The sequence below is a fragment of the Candida oxycetoniae genome (assembly GCF_023343755.2).
Source record: "Candida oxycetoniae strain CBS 10844 chromosome Unknown scaffold36, whole genome shotgun sequence".
In the NCBI taxonomy this organism is placed as follows: Eukaryota; Fungi; Ascomycota; class Pichiomycetes; order Serinales; family Debaryomycetaceae; genus Lodderomyces; species Lodderomyces oxycetoniae.
Genome location: NW_026055464.1, coordinates 97,193 through 115,426, shown reverse-complemented (window position 1 = coordinate 115,426; position 18,234 = coordinate 97,193). Strand labels below are relative to the sequence as shown.

At 37.8% G+C, this 18,234-nt stretch overlaps 9 protein-coding genes across 9 annotated transcripts; 5 read left to right on the top strand and 4 right to left on the bottom strand. All coding sequences in view use genetic code 12, as the record gives it.

The window, feature by feature from the left end:
* Window positions 1–530: 530 nt before the first annotated feature.
* KGF56_003531 (NUDIX hydrolase) lies at window positions 531–3,371 on the top strand (the record flags this gene model as incomplete). Its single annotated transcript, XM_049324872.1, has 2 exons — window positions 531–1,370; window positions 1,743–3,371. 2 exons carry the CDS (start codon window positions 531–533, stop codon window positions 3,369–3,371), a joined length of 2,469 nt encoding a protein of 822 aa, XP_049179460.1.
* A 1,228-nt stretch (window positions 3,372–4,599) lies between these two features.
* Window positions 4,600–5,583, top strand: KGF56_003530 (uncharacterized protein; the record flags this gene model as incomplete). Its single annotated transcript, XM_049324871.1, has 1 exon — window positions 4,600–5,583. One exon carries the CDS (start codon window positions 4,600–4,602, stop codon window positions 5,581–5,583), a length of 984 nt encoding a protein of 327 aa, XP_049179459.1.
* Window positions 5,584–5,748: 165 nt separating this feature from the next.
* KGF56_003529 (uncharacterized protein) lies at window positions 5,749–8,967 on the bottom strand (the record flags this gene model as incomplete). The annotated part of the gene is made up of 1 exon (XM_049324870.1): window positions 5,749–8,967. The coding sequence occupies one exon, from the start codon at window positions 8,965–8,967 to the stop codon at window positions 5,749–5,751; it is 3,219 nt and encodes a 1,072-aa protein (XP_049179458.1).
* A 1,493-nt stretch (window positions 8,968–10,460) lies between these two features.
* KGF56_003528 (uncharacterized protein) lies at window positions 10,461–10,970 on the top strand (the record flags this gene model as incomplete). Its single annotated transcript, XM_049324869.1, has 1 exon — window positions 10,461–10,970. One exon carries the CDS (start codon window positions 10,461–10,463, stop codon window positions 10,968–10,970), a length of 510 nt encoding a protein of 169 aa, XP_049179457.1.
* A 331-nt stretch (window positions 10,971–11,301) lies between these two features.
* ATP4 (F1F0 ATP synthase subunit 4) lies at window positions 11,302–12,093 on the top strand (the record flags this gene model as incomplete). Its single annotated transcript, XM_049324868.1, has 2 exons — window positions 11,302–11,333; window positions 11,463–12,093. 2 exons carry the CDS (start codon window positions 11,302–11,304, stop codon window positions 12,091–12,093), a joined length of 663 nt encoding a protein of 220 aa, XP_049179456.1.
* A 178-nt stretch (window positions 12,094–12,271) lies between these two features.
* KGF56_003526 (uncharacterized protein) lies at window positions 12,272–13,675 on the bottom strand (the record flags this gene model as incomplete). The annotated part of the gene is made up of 1 exon (XM_049324867.1): window positions 12,272–13,675. One exon carries the CDS (start codon window positions 13,673–13,675, stop codon window positions 12,272–12,274), a length of 1,404 nt encoding a protein of 467 aa, XP_049179455.1.
* A 111-nt stretch (window positions 13,676–13,786) lies between these two features.
* On the top strand, window positions 13,787–14,697 carry KGF56_003525 (uncharacterized protein; the record flags this gene model as incomplete). The annotated part of the gene is made up of 2 exons (XM_049324866.1): window positions 13,787–13,890; window positions 13,983–14,697. The coding sequence occupies 2 exons, from the start codon at window positions 13,787–13,789 to the stop codon at window positions 14,695–14,697; spliced, it is 819 nt and encodes a 272-aa protein (XP_049179454.1).
* Window positions 14,698–14,903: 206 nt separating this feature from the next.
* KGF56_003524 (uncharacterized protein) lies at window positions 14,904–16,226 on the bottom strand (the record flags this gene model as incomplete). Its single annotated transcript, XM_049324865.1, has 1 exon — window positions 14,904–16,226. The coding sequence occupies one exon, from the start codon at window positions 16,224–16,226 to the stop codon at window positions 14,904–14,906; it is 1,323 nt and encodes a 440-aa protein (XP_049179453.1).
* Window positions 16,227–16,473: 247 nt separating this feature from the next.
* KGF56_003523 (U1 snRNP complex subunit) lies at window positions 16,474–17,793 on the bottom strand (the record flags this gene model as incomplete). The annotated part of the gene is made up of 2 exons (XM_049324863.1): window positions 16,474–17,715; window positions 17,791–17,793. 2 exons carry the CDS (start codon window positions 17,791–17,793, stop codon window positions 16,474–16,476), a joined length of 1,245 nt encoding a protein of 414 aa, XP_049179452.1.
* Window positions 17,794–18,234: the final 441 nt, after the last annotated feature.

Genomic DNA, 18,234 nt, shown 5'->3' with positions numbered 1-18,234 from the left:
TTAATTTCAAAGGAAACCAAAAAAAAAAATAAATAAAAATAAACAAATAAACGAATGAATGAATGAAAGGAGTCGTGGCCTAGGTTGTTGTTGAGAGAGTCTACTTTTAAAAATTCTAGAAATTCGCAAAAGCGTTATTTATTGGGTCACGTGATTATATTTGTTATTCTATTTTTGAAGCAGAGCTTTCTTTTTTTTTTTCTTTTTTTCTTTTTTTCAAAGAAAATCATTAACGCTTAGTGAGAAATAGAATCATCCATTAGGGTGAGCATTTACTCGTTTGGATCCACTATGCATTTCTCACTCAACCGAACCGATAGTGGTGGTGGTAGTGGGATCGGTTGCTAGTATCTCATGTGTAGTGCCGCCGCTTGATGTAGTCTCTTAAAACTGGATTTAGACTCAATATAACGATGGTGTTGTATATCTCAACTTTCTTTTTCGGGTAGTGCTCAAAAATTTAATTGAAAAATTTCCAAACTAAAGGGTAATTAACTATAGTTTCATTAATGATCAGTTTCTAGTCTTGTATGTCTTTCCTTCCAGTTATTGAAAAAGTAAACTCTTTCAAGAGCCCGGAATTATTCTACACATTCCTAGATCATGAAGGTGTTACGGAATTGGGCTATATATCACCTCGTATAGCGCAATTCTTCCAACTAGAGGTTGCATCGTTTGAAATAGATGTTGAGAAGAAAACTATTAGAATTAGAAACCATTTCGATACCCTCGAAAAACGTAATAAACTCTTTGAAGAAGTCTCCTCCAGGTGGCGAACCATTGCCGAACTTGACGAATTGTTGAACAAAGGGTGGAGAAATGAAGCATACACTATATACAATCCAACGTCGGTGCCTTATTTTTACGTTGAAAGAGCATTTTCCGTGTTGATAGGCGTGGTCACCTACGGTGTCCACATAAATGGGTATATACCGCTAGAACAATCATCAAACGGCGAGTTGAAGCTTTGGATACCAAGAAGATCCTTATCAAAACCGACATATCCCGGTATGTTGGATAACACGGTTGCAGGAGGACTAGAAACTGGTCGCACATTGATGGAAACTGCAGTGAAGGAGTGTTTTGAGGAAGCCGGGTTAAGTGAAGCTTTTGTGAAACAAAACTTGCGAAACGCTGGCGTCGTATCATATATCTACCTTACAGAAGACGGAAGAGTTCAACCAGAAGTAGAATTTATTTACGACTTGAAATTCAAAGAAGAAGATGCAAGTATTATCCAACCTCAAGATGGCGAAGCAGAGGATTTTCAATTGATGTCATATAAGGAAGTCATAACTGCTGTAAAAGGTCAGAGATTCAAGCCTAATTGTGCTCTAGTGATTGTTGATTTTCTAATAAGGCATGGTTTTGTTAGCCCTGATAACGAACCGCACTTTCTTCAAATTGTATCCCAATGCCACGAAAAGATGCCTTTTCCAACAATCAACTAAAAGAGAAAAACATTATTTTTTTTTGTTTTTTTTTGATAGATTGGCAATATTGCACCACAAGAACTTTGTATCTGTAGAAGAGAGGTGCCTTTCTACTGACAGACGCTTGACGCTTCAAGTGGAGGAAGTGATGTTTTTCTTTGCAAAAGCAAAGGGGGGTTTAGAGATTTCTAGTTAGAGCTACCATGTGTTATTTCTTTTTGATAAATTTTATTAAATTCTTCTTGATATAGTTATAAATTAATACTTGTATTACGGTTGCGTTTCACATTGCCCTTATTCATGTCGAAGGAAATCTCTTCTTCACGAACAGAAGCAAATTTATTTGGTGTAAGGGAAATTATCGAGGAGAAAATCCCAGAGCAGCTAACGGATGGAGGATGGACAGGTACTGTTGATGCAGTTATACGTAAAGTTAATGCATACGAGGTGTTTTTAAAAAGAATAACAGACTTGCTCTCAACATCACCCATTGAAAACCACCAAATACTCTGGATCGAATGCATTTACGAGCTCAGCAGCAACCTCCTTACACTCAAAACGGCGGCGTTTGAGCAAATTTGTAGTACCAATCGCGAATCAAATATTGATCAGGTTTCAGCAATTCAAACCGAATATGTAAAGTTTATCGGCAAAATAATGGACCTATTTAAAGTTTGTTTGTCATCCAATTGCATCGACAAATTCACAACTAGAATTCAAGATCTTGTAATTGTTCTTTGTATGATTATTTCAGCCAATGACTTTGAATTGCAAAATAGTCGTGTTGACAAAGTGGATGACAATAAGGAGAAAGAGAAAGAAGAAGGAGGAGGAGGAGAAGAAGAAGGAGAAGAAGGGCTTCTCCTGTTGATTTTGGAAAATGTGCAAACCTTGGTGGAAAGGACTGGAGGAGAAAATTTAGAGCTTTTGACAGAAATCAGCAAAACATTGTACTTGCGAGATAAGTCCATTTTGATAATTCCCATACTTCATTTGTACAATCCCGAGCTTCCAATTGATTTGTTAAATAAAGGAATTAGTATGAATTTTGCTGATTTGATAAATTTCTACAAGTTTACCGCTTTCAATTGTGTTTCAGTTTCATTAAATAGTGAGCCTTTAGACGATTCGTATTCCAAAAGGGCCGATATCTACTTTAAGATCCTTTTAAGTTTCCCCAATTTGATCATTAACACCTCGGAAGAAATCGCTGACTTTTCCAGTGATGCTATTATCAACTTGCAACTACGACAGGAGATATCATATTTATACGTGATCAATTACCTTTTAGGATTGAGGAGAATTGAAGATTTTTTTGATCAGTCACAAACCTTCAAGTCAGAGATAACTTTCTTGCTAAGGTCCATGTCTGTTTCCCTATCAAGAGACATTGAAGAGCAAGCTTCTCAGCCAGGCAGTAGGTATTCCAGTGTGGTCAACATCCCGCTGTTAAATTTTCCAGCACAATCTAGTATCTTTATGAAAAAATCAACAAATCTCGGAGCCGTGATAAATGAAGGGACCTACAAAGAAAAATTGAAGCTAGTTGTGAATTTTTGCGAAACATTGTCCCATTCTAATCTCAATTCCGTCCCCACCATGTGCGAAAAATTGAACGAGCTCAGTTTCGAACCTTTTGGAAATTGGAATGCCTCAGTAACTGCAATTGACAAAATAAGGCGTCTTTTGATCTTGATTTCCATTAAACAAGTATATGTAACAGGAGGAGTCAACAATTTTTCTATTGCAAATTTGCATCATCTTTACCATGTTGAGGATATAGAGAACGTATTCCAAGTGAAGGATCTTTTGGATTACAAAGTACACAACGATACCTTAACTTTGATTCCCAAATCTCAAAAAATTTCTAGTGAACTGTTGATTAGGCCAGAGCTAGAAACTATTAGGCTAACTCGAAAATTGAAAGAATCGGTATAAGTTGGTGATGACACACACTTTTTCCTTATAGTAATTCTTTTCTGTTTTATAGATAAGCCCCACTACCTTAAGTCAACATTTGTTACTTCCATTTGATATTGAAGTAACAAGCAAAATGTATAACCTGGGCTCACTATAGAACTTTTGCTTTTTATTGCAAAAGCTCAATAGGTTTGATTGTCCTTTTTTTATTTTATTTTATTTTTTTTTATTTTATTTTATTTATTTTATTCGCAGCCAACTTATGACGGATTCTTGGTAAAATATTCGTTTTTGATTAGGGGATCAGTGTTATCAAGTTCAAGTACTTTTTCGGAAAACGGAGGTTCACTTTGTGGTTTTAAAAGATCTTTTTTCAATTTTTCACATCTCACTTTTTCATTCTTCCCTCCAGTACGAGTAAGTTGGTGAGTTTTAAGGTACAATAAAGTCCCCCCTAATTGTCTACTGAAAAGAAAGGTTCCTTTTTTTTTTTCTTTTTTTTCTCTATACTGTTTATGTAAAGTGAGTAACAAATGTGTTTAGCTACAAATACATAGTGGTCCTTCTCCCTCAAAAATTCTCTAAGCAGGGAACTAAAAGTAGATTTGAAAGTTACTTGAGCTACCCTTCTCTAAGCAGGGAACTAAAAGTAGATTTGAAAGTTACTTAAGCTACCCTATATTCCCATTACAAGCAAAAAACCGTGTGTTGAAAGCTTTGTACTATAAACTAGAGAATTGGTACAAATTCAATTTAAAGATGTAAACTGAAACTTGCAAACTATACTCTTTTATTGCGTACTAACTATGTTGATGTAAAAGTTCAGAGAGGAAATAAAGTGGAATATAATTATGTTTGTTTAGAGAATATACATAGTTTATATTATTAAATAATTATAAGCTGTATTCCATACCATACCATTTTTTTTTGTGTAGGAGGAGGTGGAAACTTATGTGGAAAGAGTAACCAGTATAAAATCCAAACCAACCCTTTTTTAGTCACGAGGCACCAGTATGTATATTAGTAACATCATATCAACACAAGAGCATGCAAATAGGCCTTCCTAGTTCAGTTGGTTAGAACGTTTGTCTCATAATTATCCGTAATGTGGGACATCAGGAGGTCGTGAGTTCGATCCTCACGGAGGGCATTTTTGTATTTTTTTTGCAATCAACTTGATTTCTACCGCCACCCTTTCCTCTCTACTACCATACCATTCCCATACAAACATACATGTTGGTCAAAAATGCACATATTTAACCTTTTCACTTTTCAGAATTTGATTACGAATGTCCCATACCTATTTGAGAACAAGATTGAAGAGTTGAAATTGGTTCATCCAACTCAAAACACACAATCACCACCATCATCGCCACCACCGTATAGACCTATAATTATATGGCATGGACTCGGAGACAACTACAATTCTACAGGGATTCACAAGGTACATGAACTTGTTGATCAGTTGTATCCCGGAATATTTACATACTCAATTTATATTGACAAAGACCCTTCTAGGGACCAGCAGAAATCCATGTTTGGAGATGCTAACCGTCAAGTGGAGCAAGTATGCCAGCAACTTCAACATGTTAGCAGCGGCTTGTCAAACGCCGGTTCGTTCGACGCCATTGGGTTTTCGCAAGGTGGTATCTTGCTACGCGGATTGATTGAGCGGTGTCCAAACATCAGCATTCACAACATGATCACATTTGGAAGCCCACACATGGGTGTAATGGATATGCCTTTGTGCAAAAATGATAAAGATTGGTTGTGTAAAAGAAGGAATGAGCTTTTGAAAAAACAGGTATGGCATGAAAACGTGCAGAGAAGCATACTACCGGCACAATATTATAGAGACCCATTACAATTAGACCAATATTTAGAGCATTCCCTATATTTGGCGGACATAAATAATGAGAGAAGCGTGAAAAACTCAACATATGTGGATAACTTTACTAAGCTTAATAAATTGATCTTGGTTACATTTGCAAAAGATACTACGGTAGTGCCAAAGGAGAGCGCTATGTTTTGCGACGTAGACCCGGTTACAAAAAGAACAATCCCATTCAATGCAACGGATTCATATATTAATGATTACATCGGGTTGAGGCAATTGCACGAAAGAAACGCAATTGATTTTTTAACAATTGACGCAGAGCACATGTCCATCACAGATACTTTTATCCGGGACATTGCCCTGGAATACTTTGGGACCCCTATTGAAAGCTAGCTAAATGTCTCTCTTGCAAGTAGATCTTGAAGTGGGGAACATGTCCGTGTCTTTCAAACCTTTCTCTTGAGTCATGAATTAGATCGTTATTCTCATCAAAAGTTTTGTTTCGTTTCGTTTCAGCCATTCTTTTTTATTTCTTCTTCCCTTTCAATACCCCCTTCTTCAAATTTCAAAAAGTTTACGCTTGACTAATTTTTCAGGACTGAATATTGTTGTACGCTTGCTTGGGGTAAAAAAGTCACATTCCTCGTCCGAGCTTATATCAAAAATCGACCGCTTTTTACGTAAAACTTTGTTTTTGAAAACGGCAGAGTTGTTTGAGCTTTGCGATTCGTTATTCTTTAAGTTTCCTTTACATCTCAACAGAAGAGTTGTCAAAGTTGTTGCGTATAAATCCAGTTTTCCAGAATTCAATTTGCAATTCTCCTCCTCCTTCTCCTCTCCACTATCTTCATTCGAACCACCGATTGTTTCTGCGTTGTGATTTGCATTAGAACTCGTTTTCACTACTGTGCGTATTTTGTTTTCCTCCTTCTTCTTCTTCTTCTTCTTTTTTGTGTTTGATTCATCACTCTCCATTGCAATTATTTGACTTCCATTTTGCACCAACAAAGAAGGAGCCGCCTTTTTGATTTGAACAGAGTCGGCAGGTACTCCTTCTTTGCAACATAAATGTCGACACCCTGTTTTATCTTTGCAATTATGTTTACATTGATAATTTCCATTAGAGAGCATTGCACGTTCTGAAGGAACCAAGTTTTGTTTCATCATATTTTGCTCCTTCTTCACTTCTACTTCTTCCCACTTTTTACCTCGGTTGAATTGTTGAGACCGAAGGTCCTTTTTATCATCCACCTCTTCCTCCTCTTCCCCCTCCTCCTCTTCCCCCTCCTCCTCTTCCTCCTCTTCCTCTTCCTCCTCTTCCTCTTCCTCCTCTTCCTCCTCGTTCTGCAGCTGGCTAAACTCAAAATCATCAATGACTTCTTCTACAAATCTTTTCTTGATTTCTGGAGAAGTTTCAATGCAAAAACTGCGACTTATTAGCATGCCAGCAAAAGTCTCCACTGATGCTTGGCATGTAAAAGTTTGTGCTAAAGTACTTATTGATGAAGTGACGGTAAATGTTTTAGAGCCCGCCAACTTTTTGACAGGAATTCTTCTAAAATCAATCAAACGCCCCCCAATCTCGCTTATAATTTGAACAAACATCATTTGATTCTTCCAGATAGTTGAGGGGGTGCTTACAGCAACAGTGACTTCGAAAACGCACTTTATCGCATTACACAAAAGTTCCAGAAGATGTTGGCTTCGTAGCTTAATATCAAGGTCCAAAATTGGTATGCACAGTATACTTCTTTTCACCTTTGTGCCGGCACCTGGTTTTTGTGCTAAGAAATATTCAATTTGGGTATCACTTAAGCACTTGGCATCCTCTATACACAAGATATTGTGACTCACAAATTTTTTGACTCCAGCAGGCCCAACACCCTCCAATTGTCGAAGTTCGTTTGGTGTTCCTTCCCAGCATCGTCCTTGAATACAACGCATTAAGTAGCTCAGATTTTTCAACGATATGGCATCTCGTCTTTCCACAAATACATCTAAAATCGCCGTCATAATACGTGCAACGTGTTTGAAAGTGTAAAACTTGTCACCTAAAAAAGCCGAATGTAATTTCATTGCTCCACTATAATTAGGAAGCTCCATGCCTCCTAGTTCAAATTGTATAATGATTTTGATTTTGTCGCTATGCTCCATATTCTTCAGATTACTACAGGGATATCGTAATAGTGAAGAATTGTTGATTTCTTTGTAAAATCTCTTTTCTTGATGTTTCAACTTGATATCGGAAAACTCTTTAGCTCTTGACAAAATATCCAATAACTCGGCAATTGTTAACTGACTTTTTGCTTTGATTAGTGATTTCATCGTATCGAAACATATATAATGCATCGTCATGGAGTAGCCGTATGCAGTGCAAACATAGTTTTCTGAGATTAACTTCTCCTTTACTAAACTAAATGCGTGATCTTTGCAAAACTCAAGCAAGCAATTCTCAAGACCAGTGCTCTTTTTAGGAATATCATAATATGAAGGATTGGAAAGAAACCTCACGTAAAAATAAGTTCTTTTAACCCATGATAGAGCGTCATCAACGCTCTTTATATTCCCCGCTGCTATTTCAGCAACTAGATGTTCTGGAAAATTCAAATGTAAACTACTTTCTACTATTTCTGTGCCTTTAACTATTTTTTCATACTTTTGCTTCAGTGTAGAATCGGTCATTATCACAGCCACGCCTTCATTTTCAAACTGTGGTCTCCCTGCTCTTCCCATCATTTGTAAAATATCCGTTTCAGTGTACTCTTGGAACCCCTTATCACTCCAACATTTTGTTCCCTTGATAATGACTAGATAAGCGGGAAGATTGATACCAACAGCGAGAGTAGACGTACAGCAAAGATACTTGATTTTCCCATTCAAAAATGACAACTCTATTTGTTTGCGATCGCCAAATGTAAGACCAGCATGATGATAACCAATACCACATTTGGCGTAGGAGCAAAGATCTTTATCTTTCAATTTCAAAAGAACTCCTCTCGACGTGCTATAATTTTCAGCTAAAAACTTGGCAGTAAATTGGCAACTACTCCTTGTACAACAGAAAATGAGAACTGGTTTATTATTTGAATGCCTGTTGATCACCTCCGTTAACTTGGAGTTCAATAGAATATCAAATAAGAAAACATTCTCATTACTTGATTTGAAGCCATAAACGAGTTGCCGCAAGTTTACCGCTCGATAAGAGTCATTGAAGGTAAAGGTAACGGCCGAATCATTACTTTCATAGCTGCGTCCAATCCATTTAGAAATATCATGTGCGTTGGCAATTGTTGCAGAAATAGCCAATACCCGCAATTTTTCACATATTTTCTTCATTCTAGTGATAACCACTTCCAATGTTGCTCCGCGAGATTCCCTTAAAACGTGAACTTCATCAACCAAAAGCAATTTCACAAATCCAAAAAGTTTCTTGTAATCTCTCCATTTTCTTGTTACTATATCCCATTTTTCTGGAGTTGAAATGATCACTTTTGATTTCCGTACATTCTCAGCTTCCTTATAGGAGGTGTCTCCAGTTAGCATTCCTACAGTTATACCTATATGGGCAAGCTTCTTTGACCACTCAAGGTGTTTTTCATTACATAATGCTTTTGTCGGCGCAAGATATAGTGCTTTTACTTCATTGGGATTGGAAGTATTGGAAAATTCACGAAGTATCGCCAATTCAAACAAAACTGTTTTACCAGAACCAGTTGGGGAGCTTAGGACGCAATTATTGGAGGCGTTGTAGATTGCGTTAAAGCAAATGGACTGCATTTGGTTGAATTCGGTAAAGGGAAAAACCAATTGCTCAATGGGCGGCAAAACACTTGTTTGAAGCTTCCTCCTAGTTGAATGCAGCTTATTATCTTGCAGGCAAGACAAATTCCTCGGGTCTACATCTGTAGTAACAAATTGACGGCCATTGAAATGTACTTGGCGATATTTGCAAGTTGCAGCTACTTTCTTTGAGCAATCTCTGACAATGGAAACAGCATTCTTTTTAGCTTGATTATCTGGTTTAAGAAGAAGTTTACACTTGCTTATCAGTTCCCTTGAAGTTGAAACGTTGCGAGTCTTATCCTCATACCCTAACAAGTTCAAGTTTGTTTTATCAGCAAACGGTTGCCTCTGACACCTTTCCTCTATAGCATAATTAGTATTACAACCGCCCCACCCTAATTCAAAGTTATATCTTTTTTGGTCTTATATACCTTTGACGTTATTTTTTTCAGTCTCAATGACGGTTTTCAAACTATTCAGTAAAGACATTAAGGTTTTTCTTTTGGCAACATCAATCGCAAGGAAATTTTTTTTGTTTCTCTCTTTTTATCTTCATTTTCGTAGTCTCTTTGATCACAATGAATAAGATCTACTTGTTTCTTTAGAATCTTTTATCTATGATGCAAAAAATTTGATTACAGCTTGAACTGAATATACATTTTTATCACCATCTAGATACACCTTTGATACCATCTAGATACACCTTTGATACCATCTCTATACACCTTTGATACCATCTCTATACACCTTTGATACCCATCTCCTCGACAAGCTATTAACCACATTTCTTTCACTCCACTACTCTATTCATATTCTTCAATATTTGTCTCTACTATTCCCACCATCTACAGGAGAGTCCATTACTCCCCCGCTCGTGTTTACAACTCTCTACTACAGCAAGCCTACGAGTCCCTGTTTGTGTCCACCATCTCGCTCGATAGTGTCAATAGTGTCGCTAATGTCGGTGTAGTCAGTGTGCTCCACCATCTCGCTCGAGAGTGTTGGTGTAGTCAGTCTCGCTCGATAGTGTCGGTGTAGTCAGTGTGTTCCACTATCTCGCTTCGCTCGATAGTGTCGATAGTGTCGATAGTGTCGCTAATGTCGGTGTAGTCAGTCTAGCACCACTATCTCGCTTCGCTCGATAGTTTCTCTACAAGTGTCTACAATTTTCTACTATCGCCCACCATTTACATATGGGTTTGACTGTATCATATAAAAATAACTACTCGAAAAAAAACACCAAGATAGTGTCGGTGTAGTTAGTGCTGTTCCACCGTCTCGCTCGAGAGTGTCGCTAATGTTGCTAGCGTCGGTGTAGTCAGTGCTGTTCCACCGTCTCGCTCGAGAGTGTCGGTGTAGTTAGTGCTGCTCCACTATCTCGCTCTGCTCGATAGTGTCGATAGTGTCGCTATTTTTCCCATTCTCCATCGTCTCCCACACACTTTTTTTCCCACTTCTATTTCCATCACTATGACAGTAAACAGAGTATGAGCGAAAATATCGATAGAAAACAAAGACTCGCAGAGTTACGGAGAAATCGTGCTAAAAAAGATAAGGATGAAGGGAATAAGCTGATTGACGCAACTATAGCAGCAGCAGCCACTGCTGATGTAGATAGAGAAAATTTGCAACAAAATGTTAATCTTAGCTCAATACAGAAAAATAAAAAAGAAGAGGAAAAACGACATGTAAAAGAGGAGGAAAAACGACATGTAAAAGAAGAGGAAAGACGACATGTAGAGGAGCAAGAATCGAATCTTATACCACTGTCAAAGAAATCAATTGGAAACGATGAAAACAACAACAACAACAACAACAACAACAACAACAACAAAATTAATGAAGAAGATATCATACAATCACAAGAGAAAACAACTACTAAAAATCACCAATCTGTTATTTCAGAAATGAAAGACGATTTGAAAGCTTACTATCACAAGGCTAACTTGCGAACCAATAAAGCCATTAATTCGATTATACAAGATAGATTCGTATAACATACTCTAATGATACAAAAAAAAAAGAAAAGAAAAATGAATACCTCTATTTGACAACTCTTTGCACAGATATTACCAAATCGAGAAGTCTACATTTTCTTCCAATCAAACTTTGATATCGCATTTTTTTTTTCATCAAGTAGTGTCCACCAATTCACTTTTGAAAAATCGAAAATCAACGAAAAGTTTTTTGAGTTAATTACAGAAGATTATCAGCGACAAATTTAGAACTATTCCTAGAGAGTGTGTGAGAGAGAGAGAAAGAGAAAGAGAGAGAGAAATGTCGATCATTAATAAAATTGCGTTGAGAAACGTTCGCCCTTCAATGGGTATGGCTCGTATAGCTTTTCGTCCAGCTGCACCGTATGTAAAGTCTCCCCCCCCCCAAATTCGACGATCGATTTGCACGTCAGAACCGCTACGTCTTTGCGGTCTTTTTCTTATTTCTCAAACATCAAGAGCTCAAGTTACTAACTTTGATCATTTTTCTAGAATCGGGTTGAGATTTCTTTCTACTCCAGTAGAGCCCAAAAAGAAAGCACAAACTATTGTTGATGCCTTGCCTGGAAACAACTTTTTAACCAAAACCAGTGTTTTAGCAACCTCTGCTGCTGCCACCATTTACGGTTTGTCCAACGGGTTAATCATCATACACGATGAAACAATCTTGGTCGTTACATTCTCCATTTTCGCTGCGTTATGTGTCAAGTTCATTGCGCCATTATATACCGAATGGGCTGATGGAGAAGTTAAAAAGGTAAATGACATTTTGAATGGTGCTAGAAACAAGCATATTGAAGCTGTTGAAAACAGAATCAGCTCAGTTGGAGAACTAAAAGACGTTGTAGCTCAAACCAAAGATTTGTTTGCCGTATCTAAGGAAACTGCTAAACTCGAAGCTGATGCCTTTGTCTTGAAGCAAAAATTGGAAGTTGCTACAGAAGCAAAGAATGTATTGGATTCATGGGTCAGATTTGAAAACCAACAAAGACAACTTGAACAAGAGCAATTGGCTAAATCTGTTATTGACAAAGTCAACAAGGAGATTGAAGATCCAAAATTCCAGGAAAAATACTTGCAAGAAGCTTTGAGAGAGGTTGAAAAAGTTTTTGCAAAAGCTTAATAGAGAACAACACAGCTTATATATAAAAGAGAGAAGGCATGTTTTTAACTACTAGGTAGGTTTCTTCTAATTGGTATTTTTGAAACCAAAAAGATTAAAAATAAAAAAAAACAATAAAATAAAATAAAAAAAAAAACAAAGCCATGAAGGTGGTGTTTTGTTTCTTTCTCTTTCTTTCTTATACAGCGACTGATTTTGATACTTGGTGGCACGGCTTCCATATATGTAGCGAGTTGTCGTCGGCAACACTTGCAAGCATCCAATCATCGGCAAAAGACCAGTCGAAATCGTTAACACCCAACATGTGTCCCAAGTGTTGAAATATTGTAGTGGCTGATCCGTCGCTGTGCTCGTGTCGGGATCTTGACAAATCGTGAATCTTCACCAGGTGGTCACTTGATGAAGATGCTATTATTTGCGCAAATTTAGGATGCCATTTCAATTGTGTAATGGCATCCAGATGCACATTTGTCAAACTTGATATTGGTTTGCTCATGTTTCGGATATCCCATATATCTATAATCCCTTTTGAGTCACCAGTAGCCAAAGCAGTAGAGAAGTTTGCATTTATTGATATCGAGTTAATGCTCGAATCAACAAAAGTCTTTGAAATCGTTGATTCCAATGGTTTTACTCTTGTATCATAGATCTTAAAGCTGCCATTTTCGTCCCCGGTTCCAAATAGAGAGTCATGTGTAGGAAACCATTCCAAATCGTTGACCCCGCTTTGGTTTTCCCAATACAATTCCTGGCTTAGCAGTTCCAGCAGCTTATTATACTTGGTCAAATCATACAAATTAATCACTCCTTTGATATCTCCTGATAACAAGTAACCTTCTTTATTCCTGTTCCAGTCCATGGCAAATATTTCAGACTTTTTGTTGCTCAAGGATGATGTATTGTTAGTCAAACATACTTGAGCTTTATTGACGTTGGTGTCATCTATAATCAGTTTTTGGAAACTCTTGTGTCTTGTTCTTTCAAATATTACTATATCGCCAAAATTGTTTGCACTTGCTATGACATTAGGTTTCTGGGGCATATATTTCAATTTATTAACATCGCCAAACTGGTTAATCTTTTGAAGTACTTTTGGTTTCAAGTTTTGCGACGACTGCAACAAGTTTAATTCGATTTCTTCTTTTTCTTGGTTGTAGTTGAGTTTTTCCGGGTCTATCTGTTTTTTCAAGTTGGTGCATGTAGGTATTTGCAAAATGGAAATTGAATCAACTACAGATTGTCCCATTGTAAAAGTCCCGTGTAAAAGTCGCTGTAGAACCACTTCGCTGGAGGTCGATAGAAACCCATTTTCATTGCCCAACAATTCGTTCCTATCTCGACTCTGATGTGTTATGTCTGGAAAAAATTGTACTGTTAGTGATGGCCAAAGTAAAGAGTTTGTCGATAGATAATCATATAAAAAAGGCGCGTTTTTCTTCCATATTCGGTAGTTTCTCTCAGTTGTTTCGTCAATCAGCGATGCCATCGTCTCGGAAAAGTCGGTAGTTTCAACGGTCTCAATATCGGCGTCTGCAATTGCAGCTGTCGCCGTCGCCGTCGCCGTCGTCAGTGCCACGTCCATCACCTATTTTGCCAAAATGTCAAAATAATCAACCCCAATAGAATGAACAAATAAACGCGGTTGTTCTTCAACAGAGTGAAAAAAAAAAAAAAAAAATTAAAGTGATTTGAGATGTGCGGCTCTGAAAAAAGTAGAAAACTTGAGATGAGCTATGGGAAAGAAAGAATGACCGATCAAATAGAGCTAAACCAGTCGAAGCTTGGAACACGGGAATAGTACGTATGTGCGTGTGTCCGTATTGCGGTGACATAAGTAAGAAAGTTGGGGATTATTTTGGTTACTAACATTTTGTTTTGTTGAAACCCAGCTGGAACGAATTTTATCGTAAAGAACAGCAGAACTTTCAGGATAATGAAGACGACACGGGAGAATGTTGGTTCAACGATTCTAACGCCGAGGAGAAAATGATTGAATTTATAATCAACAATATTCAGGAAGCCACATTCCCCGATGGTTTGGCAAACAAGTCTGATATTCTGTTTCTAGATATAGGTACAGGCAATGGCCATTTGCTTTTCCAATTATGCGAACAACTCAATGAGGAATTGGGAGACAAGAAGGAGGGAAATCAATTCCATTTCCATGGGATCGACTACTCTCCCGACTCAATACAATTTGCCACAAGTATTGCTGAAAAAAAGTACCCCAAAAACAGTTTCAACTTTTGTCAAGTTGATCTTCTTTCTAAAGATGAAGCATTTTTGAATTCCCATAGCTTTGATATACTATTAGACAAGGGTACATTAGATGCAATTGCATTAAATCAAGACCCTATTGCAGAATTTGGCGGGAAAAGGGGAATGGATGTGTATGCTAAACAAGTAGCCAGAATGATGAAGACGCACTCTATATTATTAATTACGTCTTGTAACTTTACTGAAAAAGAGTTGATTACTTTAGTAACGCTGGGAACCAATTTGAAAGTATGGTCTAAAATAAAATACCCAAATTTTTCATTTGGTGGTATGGAAGGTTCAACAGTAGTCAGCATAGCATTTGTTCAAAATGGGGAGTTTGCGTAGAATTTGTTCAAACTGGGGAGTCGCATAGAATTTATTCAAAATGGGGAGTCGCATAACATTTGTTCAAACCGGGGAGTCGCATAGCATTTGTTCAAAATGGGAAGTTTGCGTAGAATATACACATACATCCTTCTCTATTCTTGTTCCATGTTTACTACATAAATAGTACATAAACTTCTTTATCATCCTTCTCCTTTCTCTTTATATTATTTCATCTCCAACTTTAATTTGTCTATTTCGTTAATCAACTCATCTCTGAGTTTCTCATTGGCTAGTTTTATAAGATATTGTATTGGCTGCCCTTCAGAGTTTATTGAGTTTAGTCGAAAGTACTTTCCTGGAGATAAACTTGCTTCCAAGCCTTTCATTACTGCTGTATCCACTTGAATTTTATAATTCAATATAACTCGCAACAAACCTTGAGATCTCATCACTATTCTTACCAATTTCTTATCTTTCTGGGACTGATTCAAATGTAAGGGCCCCACACCTCGTTCTTTCCAACCTTCACTTATCTTGGATAGATTAAGTTCAAATAATTTTGCGTTTGATGTAAACAAGGATTTTTCGTCTTCTTCACCCGTACTTTGTTCTACTGGATTCAAGTCAACTTGCTGAAACTGTTGCGTCGTTGTCGTCGTTTGCAACTCATCTTTACTATCGGGTCTAGTGGTTTTGTCTTGAATTGAAGTAGTCGTATCGCTGGTATTGTCGAGAAAAGACTTTTGCTTAAGGGACTCCTGAAAAGCGTTACCAAAACGAGATTTCGATCCAAATGTTGATTTAAAAGTCGATCCAGGGACGGGGAATTTTGCTGAATTTTGTGTTGCAGCAGTAGCAGTAGAAGCAACAGCAGTTGCTGTTTCTGTCGCAGCGGCAGCAGCAGCAGCAGGGGCAGTAGGGGCAGCAGGGGCAGCAGCAGTAGCAGCTGACGAATTTATGTCTAGTTTGGTTTTCAACGGATTCAGGTTCTTGGCCATGTTGCCGAAAGATGTAGTTGCTCCAAATACAGGTTTGGAACTTATTGGTATACTACGCAACGACGATGACGACGATGACGATGGTTCTTTGTGTGCTTCACTGTTGATACAGTCTTGTCCATTTTTTTTCACACCAAGTTCGGGAGAGAGCTCGGAAGTTTTTTTAAATTGAAATGAGCCACCTTTTCCAAAAATTTCCTTATTTCTAGGTGGAAGAGCCGGCGGGTGTTTACTTGGTGGTTCTTCCTTCAGCTTTGTTTGTTCTTGTTGCTCAACCCTGTTCCCATTATCTACCATTGTATCTGCGTCAGAGACCTCAATTGACTTTTCCTGCTTACCCCCTTTTTTATTATCAACCTTTAATATCTCTTCCAAAGCCTCAACTCTTGACTCTAGCTTGGCAATGCGATCTTCAAATGTTCTCTTGACTTCAGCAAGTATACTTGATGTCAAATCCTCATGACCAATCAGCTTCGTCCGCTTCAATTTAGCATTGATTGTACTATCCTCCAAATCTATTTTCCGTTTAGCTGGACTCTCATCTGGCATTGTTTGTAAAATAAAAATAAAAAGTCTATAGATATAGACTTGTTTGTTTCGTAATAAGATGTTCTTCTTACAGAAAGAAAGGAAGAAAAAAAAAATTATTAACGAATGGAGAGAATTAAGAAAACAAACCGATTGTTACAAAAGTTGAGTAAAATGCTTTTTTTTTTTTCTCTTCTTCTTCTTTACTTACCCGGCATTCACTAAAAGCTCTCGAGTATGAGTAATGCCTGGTAATACCTAGTTCTACCTAGTCCCGTCTGATACTGCGTACAAACCTCGACGTAGTTTGTTGTTGTTGCTGTTGTTGTTGCTGTTGTGTTGAGTTACTTCCTATAGAAGCGTATTTGGCATATTTGTCAGCTGTAGTTGGTTCTTTCTTTGTGTCGATGGAACCAGAGTATTTTGCGTATTTGTCTCTAATTGACGTTCTTTGAGGCGGCGCCGCTTGTGCAACAGGAGTTACTGTTTGGTAAGATGCATAAGACGTAACCGGTTGTTGTGGCAATGGTTGTGATGGTTTTGATTGCACTGAGTAAGAACCTTGAAGATCAACTCGCCGCGAAAACAATGTTTCGTTGGTATACGCGTTATTTGAAGACCAGAATTTAGTCCTTGGTTGGTTTTGATATGACGAATTCACTGGAACTGTGCCAGATTGGTAATGTTGATGAGCACCACTACCACCACCACCACCACCACCACTAGGCCGCGAATAGAAATCTACTGAGCCATTTCGCAGCGATTCAATTTGAGAACGATACAATTGACTTTGATCACGAGCATTATTGGCAATGTTTGTGCGTCTACCACTTGCAGCAACAGATGCCACTTTGCCCTCCCTTGTATAATGTCGACCGCCTTCTCCACCTCCTAACCTTCGAGGTTTCCAATTTTTCAAAAGTCTGCTTCTTTCAATATCAACCAATACATTTCTGTCCTTTAACTTGACACCGCTCCTACACGTTTCCGCAACACATGTGGATGCGTCTGAGCTTTGCTCATAAACAATAAATCCATACCCTCTACTATTACCTTGGTGATCCCTGATAATCTTGACCGATTCGATTATTCCGTATTTTTGAAAATGTTGCGTTACTTCCAACTCCGTTAAACTGTACTCTAGCCTAGCAATAAACACTGTCCTATATGGATCTTTCATCACTCCTCTTTCGTGTTTTTCAAATAGCTCAGGATCGTTCCAGTCTTTTAGTTGGCGATCAAAGGATAATTTTTGTGCTTGCCTCTTTAATTGGGCATTCTTGAGGTTCTGTAGATGTTTACTTAGCTTTGGTTTGTGAACCCGTGCCTCTCTTGACGGTAGTTCTGTTTGCAAATAATCCTCAATTATTGATTTGTAATCTGAAACAGGAGTCACTGATATTGTTCTCCGTTTCTCAGGCGGATAATCTAGAGGGTCGACATATGGAAATGGTGGCTTTGGTTGAAACAATCTTTGTATATTTGGAGGGTACTTTTCAGTGTCATCAGACTAAACATTTACCGTTAGTAAAGAAAAATGCAACAAAAAAACAACAACAACATTATCGGCCTTAATAACACATACCATAGCATAACACTGAGGAGTAGAGAAGTAAAGTAGGATTGGTGGTTGGTTCAACTAACAATGAAAAATTACAAAGGGCATCAAGATTTTTTTTTTTCTGCTAGTGTTTCTTTTTATTCGTGAGACTAGACGTGTGAAGCGAGTCTAGTCGATAGAGAGAGAAGAGAGAGAGGAGAGAGAAGAGAGAGAAGAGAGAGAAGAGAGAGAAGAGAGAGAGAGGAGAGAGAAGAGAGAGAAGAGAAACTAGACGAATGAAGCGAGTCTAGTCAATAGAGAGAAGAGAGAGAGTATAGACCATCAAGCTGCGCTAGTAATTATTTCAGAGTAACAAGTTTGAGTCCAATCGACCAGACTCGTTTCACTAGTCTAGTCGATAGAGAGAGTACAGATATATGCTATCCTGGTTTGCTCGATAGTGTTTAGGAAGAGCTTTAAACTTCTACA